The sequence below is a fragment of the Apteryx mantelli genome, chromosome 3 (genome assembly GCF_036417845.1).
Source record: "Apteryx mantelli isolate bAptMan1 chromosome 3, bAptMan1.hap1, whole genome shotgun sequence".
In the NCBI taxonomy this organism is placed as follows: Eukaryota; Metazoa; Chordata; class Aves; order Apterygiformes; family Apterygidae; genus Apteryx; species Apteryx mantelli.
The window spans coordinates 24,649,526-24,655,574 of NC_089980.1; the positions used below are offsets into that span (position 1 = coordinate 24,649,526).

Consider the following 6,049-nt stretch of genomic DNA (forward strand, 5'->3'; position numbering starts at 1 on the left):
TTGGCCACCTCCACTGAGCTGGTCAGCTGCTGAGACAAGGTGGAAGGTACAGCAGGACATTGGCAAAGGGGAGATCATCAGCCCCTAGGCAGGCTGTCTCTGTGGTGTGGGTGGGCATATCTGACCTAGGTAGGTGGTGCTGAGCTCAGGTATTAGCAGCAGCCCAGCAGCAGCCCCAGAGGTTTCCATGAGGGCTTTCCCAGCCTCTTGGCATTCCCAAGGATTTCCCCAGGGGGTGGGACTATGAGGTGCTGTGGTTTGGAGGCCTTCCCTGCTATTAGACCTTGAGCCAGCTACTTCAGGCCAATGTGCCCACATGGCAGCATTGCTCACAGCACAGGTGTAGTACTACTCCATCACCTTTAGCAAGTGAACCAAAATGGCAGTTGCTCATGCACATTGCTAACCCGCTGGTAGTGAGTACTGGTGAAAGCTAGGCTTGGCCAATTTAAGACAGACCTGTATAGGGGAACCTGGCGTTACTCAAAACCTGTGAATAGAGCAAGCATTGTTGCACCTCCCTGGAGTGGGGGGAACTCTGCTCTCTTGAGGGTGCAGGAGATGTGGCGTCCTAAAATAGGAAACGGTCTGCACAGAACTTGTATAACCAGATAATGGGCCAGGCCTGGTCTTCATGGAGCATGAACGGACTGGGAACAGCACCAGCATTTCCCCACGAGGGTCTCCCATCCTGTGTCATTTCTCATCTACTTGCACAGAGTAGACAGACAATAGGTGATAGGCTCCTTTGGGAGCACTTCTATGTGTTCTTGCAGGTTTGTCATGCAACTGAAGCTACTGCCAAACCTCTTGGGCTAAAAGGAAGAGGAGGTCCAGAAAATGAAATGGGACTGCCTTCAGAGCATGTGAGGATGATGCTGTGATCTGCTGCGAGTCCAGGCCAACCTACCCCCAAATGGTGCAAAAAGCATTCTGAAAGCTGTTCAGCCCATCACAGTTCCTCTCATGTGGTTTTCTAGGCCCCAGTGCCACCGCCATGCCATGTGTTTCTCTAGCACCTGTTCCTGCAGTATTTAAACATAAATCAGCAATGTAAAGAGCCTTGATACCCTCTCTCTGTCAGTGGTCTATCTCAGTTCCCTGCCTTGTCTTTAGGAGCTGTGACAGGGGGAATTTCCCAGCACCTGGTCACAGAGTCAGGGACTGTCCCCAACCTGGCTGATCTTCTGAAGCATTTGCATTTGAACTGATGCTCTCTGAAACTATCCTGCCAGCCAGCGTATTTCTACCAGGTCTCTGGTGTGCTGAGGAGGTCTGATAGCAAACTGTTAGAAAACTGGAAAGCAGAAAGGTCCCAGCGATAGAAACGAGACAGTTGTTTCTTCTGTTTGAGGGACAATTCACTGAATAGCTGCTCTGATAACCACTTATAGGTCCACTGCACCTGGGTGTCTGTGAATTCAGGAAGGTGGATGTCCTTCGGCAACCCGGCTCGATGCAGCAGGTGACTCAGCTCCTGCCTGAGGAAGCCAAACATCATCACGTAGTCATACTGGATGAGACAAGGTCGGCACAGGCTGACTAGCGGCTTTGATTCCAGGCTGGCATTGTGCTGTCCCCTGTCTAAAATATCCTGAACAAAACTGCTGAAGGAAGGCCTGCTGCCCATGCCTTGCATGTAAGCCGAGATCAGCCTCTGGAAAGGGTCCCTGACAAACAGTACTTTGGTGTAGGAGCCCATCATGGCCTCTATCATGGTCTGGTTGAACTTGCTCAGTTGCGTCTGCAGAGCGTGCTGCCGAGGGTAGGGAAGTGGCATCGGGACTGTCACATTTTCTTTCTCTTCTAGCTTCTCCAAAAGCCTCTGCCATCCCTCCATACCTGTCGCTGGCACTTGGCAATAGAGGAAGTCCAGCTTGGTGCTGACCCTCACACTGGAGAGCATGTGGGCTTGCTCCTCATGGCTCTCCGGCAGTGTGGCCACTTTTGCTGAGTGGCTGCAGAAAGCTCTCAGCCTCTTCTTCCGGAGCTGCTGGACATGAAGGAAGGTGTCCAGTGTCAGAGGGGCAGCCTCCTCTGCCCTGGAAGTCGGGTCATCTGGAAAACACCATTTGAACATGGGAGTTGAGGAAAGCCCAGAACAGACCTCTGCCCTTGAGCCTGCAGTGCCGCCCAGGATGCCTTGTACTATGGATCCAGTTCTCCACTAAACTATAATTTTTGTTCTTAACTCCTCTCTTTCCCCTCCCTGTGACTCTTTCAGCTGAGCTTAACTGAGGCGAGTTTGCCAAGCAGCAAATATTCTGAGAGGCGTATGAGGGGTAAATTGCTTTGTAGATGCAAATATACGATCCCTCTGAACACTTTTGGAAATGGTAATTGTTTGTTTAACATCAGAACACGTCATATGATCAGCCGCTATCAAAGCTATGCTAAACCAGGAGATTATTATTAAAGGCTACTGGTGTTTGAGGAACCCAAATGACATAAGTTCTTGCATCACTTACATATGTAAATTTTTTCTTATGAAGATAAAAAGCAAATAAAAAGAAAAAAAACAAATAAAAGCTAGAAGACAAAAAAGCAAATATAAAAGGCTAAAGCAAATAAAAAGAATCTATGACAGTTGCTTTTAATCTGTCAAATTTCAGCTTTGTGCCTTACTTTTTAATCTTCTTATTTTTGATGTGAAGAGGCCATAGTGAGATTAAAGCTCCCATGAATGCAGAGGACGAATGTTTTCCTTGCTGTATTTTTTTACTAGTACCACTTGTTTGCCACATCTGCTTAATGCAAGCATTTGGCAGCCCTGGGGGGCATAGTTAGTTTCATGGGTTCTCCCAGGTTCTTGGGAAGTTAAATATTTTTCACTGATTTGGGCAGGCTTTCACACAGGGAAGAGAAACACGTTTTATAATTAGGAAAAAAACAAGCAAACAAACAAAACCAGGGGATGCAGGAAAAACTGTGGTGCCTGAAGCTATTTGAAGCTTCAGGCACCCCAAGCTCTGACTGATAATATTAGCTAATTCCCACGCTGGCTTGGCCCTGGATTGACGGGACTGAGGCAAATGCATTTTTGGGGTAAGAGGTGTATTAAATGCCCGTTTTGCTTGCCTGGCCCCCGACTCCTCCCCATGCTGCAGGGCCGATCCCCCCCAGCCCTCCAGCAGCGTTTTGCTCCTTGCAGTGCTGCAGTGACGGTCTCGAGAGCCACCTCCTAGCTTTTGAGGCATGCTTTCCGCACCCCAGCTGTGATAACGGGCCACCCCGACGATGGGAGCTGCCCCTGTGGGCTGCTCTGCCCCGTGCTGTGCAAACAGGCATTTCTGCTGCCGCTTCGCTGTCGCGCGGGCTCGGCGTTACCTCTGTGGCCCCCGAGGAGCAGCCAGCAGCCCAGCAGGGTGGTGGTGGCCAGCGCAGCCGCCAGGAGCAGGCGGGGGAGGAAGCGCATGTTGTGCCTGGTGGCCTGGTCCCGCGGCACTGGGACGCGGAGCACCGTGCTGGTGAGCGGGGGCAGGCCCAAGGGAAGGATTAGGGAACCTCCTGTGTTTGTTTAAGGGAAAACACACCCAGGACCTGGGTTAAAGTACTGTTTGGGCAACAGCTTGGCTCAGGGGCCCGAGGTGCAAAAGGTGCATGTAGCTAATGAAGGACTGCCTGCCACCCTACAGCTGCAGCGCCAGCTTTTGGAGGCTTTTTGCCTCCTTTCCAATGTTTGTGCAGTCCCTGGCGCTCTGTCACCCTGCCCATGCTGGGGCCCTGCAGCTTATTTTAGTCCCCACCAGAAACAAGCCATGCGCCCACGGCCCCACGTGCAGCGTCCCACGGAGCAAGGGGGGTGGCTGGGGCCAGCTGTGGGGCAGCCTGCTTGGGGGGCTACTGCAGTGGGTTTGGGGCCTGGCCTCTGCAATGCCGGAGGGCGTTTTGGGGCACAAGTGGGGGCAGGAGAGGTGCAGTGAGGCAGCACATCCTGAGGGACATGGCTGGTCCCTGACAGCAGGGACCGAAGGCACTGAGCTACTGCCCTTCCCAATAGGGCTGCTTAAAAATCGTGGCAGAGGCAGACTGTCACTTGCATGGTGAAAGCACCCAGAGGCCCCAGACCGAGCAGACATCCGCCCCCATCATGCTGCAAAAGGGGTGCGGGTGCCATGCACGGGCGCCCACGCAGTTTCTGCCGTTCCCCAGGGAGCCCCATCGGGGACTGCACACGGCCGGGCAACGCCACAAGCGTGGTGAGGCAAAACCAGGCTTTGCCTCCAGCGGGAGGGATGCAGTCTGGCTGGAAGACCCGGCAGCCGCAAGGGTCTGGGGTAGCGGAAGGAAAAGGGATTGCTACTGAAGAGCCAGAAGAGCACCAGCGTGCGAGCGTGCACAGTCGGTACACGAACACGGGCAGGATACACGCATCGGCAGCGTGCAGCAGGCGAGGGTGCAAGCACGCTGACACGGTTGAGCCTGGTAGCGAGGCGGCCATGGGTGTCCGCAACCCACCTCCGGGAGGTCTCCGGAGGGCAGGGGCCGCCTTGGGCGCCCCCTCACCCGCGTGGGCTTGCTCTCGTTTGCCGGCGAAGCTGTGATTTTTCCACCAGAGGGTGCTCCACACATGAGGAATCGCCAGCTCGTCGCCCCGCGGGGCTCTGGGGAGCGGTGGATGGAGCCTGGTTGTGCATAACACCTCCCAGCTGCGATTTAAAGAACTAACTTCAAGGCTTTTGTAGCCGCGGATGTGCGTTTTAAAGTTTGCTGGGTCTCCCTCGAGCCTTGGAGGGCTGACATGACCCGAGACGGGCTGTGAAACATTTCTCATCTCTCTGTTGGTACAACGTATTTGTTTTGGTCAGTGAGATTTCCACATTTCTCGCTCCGGGGTTTAAATCTTACAGGGTGGAAAGACATGGAAGACATGAATTTTACTTTGTGCTGCAGTGCCACGGTTATTCCTTACAGTGTGCTGGGTCTTATGGCAGGAGGGTGCCTGAATGAAGGATAAATATTAACTGAATATAATAATTGTGACTTGTTTTACAGTATTACAGTAAAGTTACAGTAGTGCTGACAGCCCCGCAAGGCTAAGTCCTGCATAACCGCAGGATGCAACAGTTGCAACCTCCATCCAAGCCAACGTGCCCTGGGGTTTTGGTCAGTGCAGGTAGCTGGTGTGCAGAGCAGCGCTGTGCGCCGTCGCTGCTCCAAGTAGCCAAACTCTCTCCGTCTAGCGCTTTCCACTTGCTGCTCCCAAAGCTGCTGTTGGGCCAGCATCGCCCGTCATGTGCACAGGGCACCTGTGACGCAGAGCCCTGTGGAGCTGCCCCGGGGTTGCCCCGCGGGAAAGGCTGTGAACAGGAGTCGCTCTGGATGCCAAACCAGGGCCAGCAGGGCCGGCTCCAGCCCAAGGACGTCCTTTTTATTAATCTCCCGTGAGTTTAACGAGCAGAGGGGCAGAAGGAACGACAGAAGTCCTCGTTGTTAGCCAAGTAGCAGCAGCACTTGCCTTCCTGTATTGAAATACAGCCCTACGGTGGGGACTGTCCCAGCTGCAGCCCTGCCGAGTGAAGCACAGCTGAACCTGCGAGGGAGAAGGGCAATTTATTTTTAAGCAGGCTTGTCAAGGATACAGTCATAAGGCAAAAGAAAAGAGATGTTCTCTGGCTGAAAAAAAAAAAGTCCTACCTTTCTGAATGCATTGCAAGCAAAGAGTGTCTGTGAGGCTTTATCAGGATGGATCTGTTCAGGGGAACAGGAGAGACAACCAGTGTCTGCTGGGCCTTCGTGACCAGATGTGCTGCAAAAGGGAGAAATGTCTGTGAGCCAGGAGAGCGGGCTGAGCCCTGGCCACAGCACGGTGCTGGAGGGACAGGGATGGCAGGCCCTGGGGGTGCTGGAGCAGGAAGGACAAGCCGCCGTGGAGCTGCTGGGCACAAGCAGTCTGTCCCCAAGGTCCTCCTGCTTGCCAGGGGTGGAGAAATGCCCGTCTCTGGGTGCTGGTGTCCAAATCCCACTTGGAGGCCTGTGTGAAATCTGTGTGGCAGCTTCTGCCTTTCTCCCCTGAAAAGCTTTCCCAAGTGTTTGTAGACAATTTAAA

At 53.4% G+C, this 6,049-nt stretch overlaps 1 protein-coding gene across 1 annotated transcript; it reads right to left on the reverse strand.

Annotated features, from left to right (window-relative positions):
- Positions 1-1,246: 1,246 nt before the first annotated feature.
- LOC106482731 (carbohydrate sulfotransferase 9-like) lies at positions 1,247-3,415 on the reverse strand. The gene is made up of 2 exons (XM_067294525.1): positions 3,328-3,415; positions 1,247-2,058 (listed from the first exon to the last, which is right to left on the reverse strand). The coding sequence occupies exons 1-2, from the start codon at positions 3,413-3,415 to the stop codon at positions 1,247-1,249; spliced, it is 900 nt and encodes a 299-aa protein (XP_067150626.1).
- Positions 3,416-6,049: the final 2,634 nt, after the last annotated feature.

Excerpts from the sequence above, each read along its gene's own strand:
- LOC106482731 (XM_067294525.1), bottom strand. The coding sequence starts at position 3,415 with ATGCGCTTCCTCCCCCGCCTGCTCCTGGCGGCTGCGCTGGCCACCACC. Across the intron at positions 2,059-3,327 it reads GCTCCTCGGGGGCCACAGAG|ATGACCCGACTTCCAGGGCA; the intron begins GTAACGCCGAGC and ends GGTGTTTTCCAG.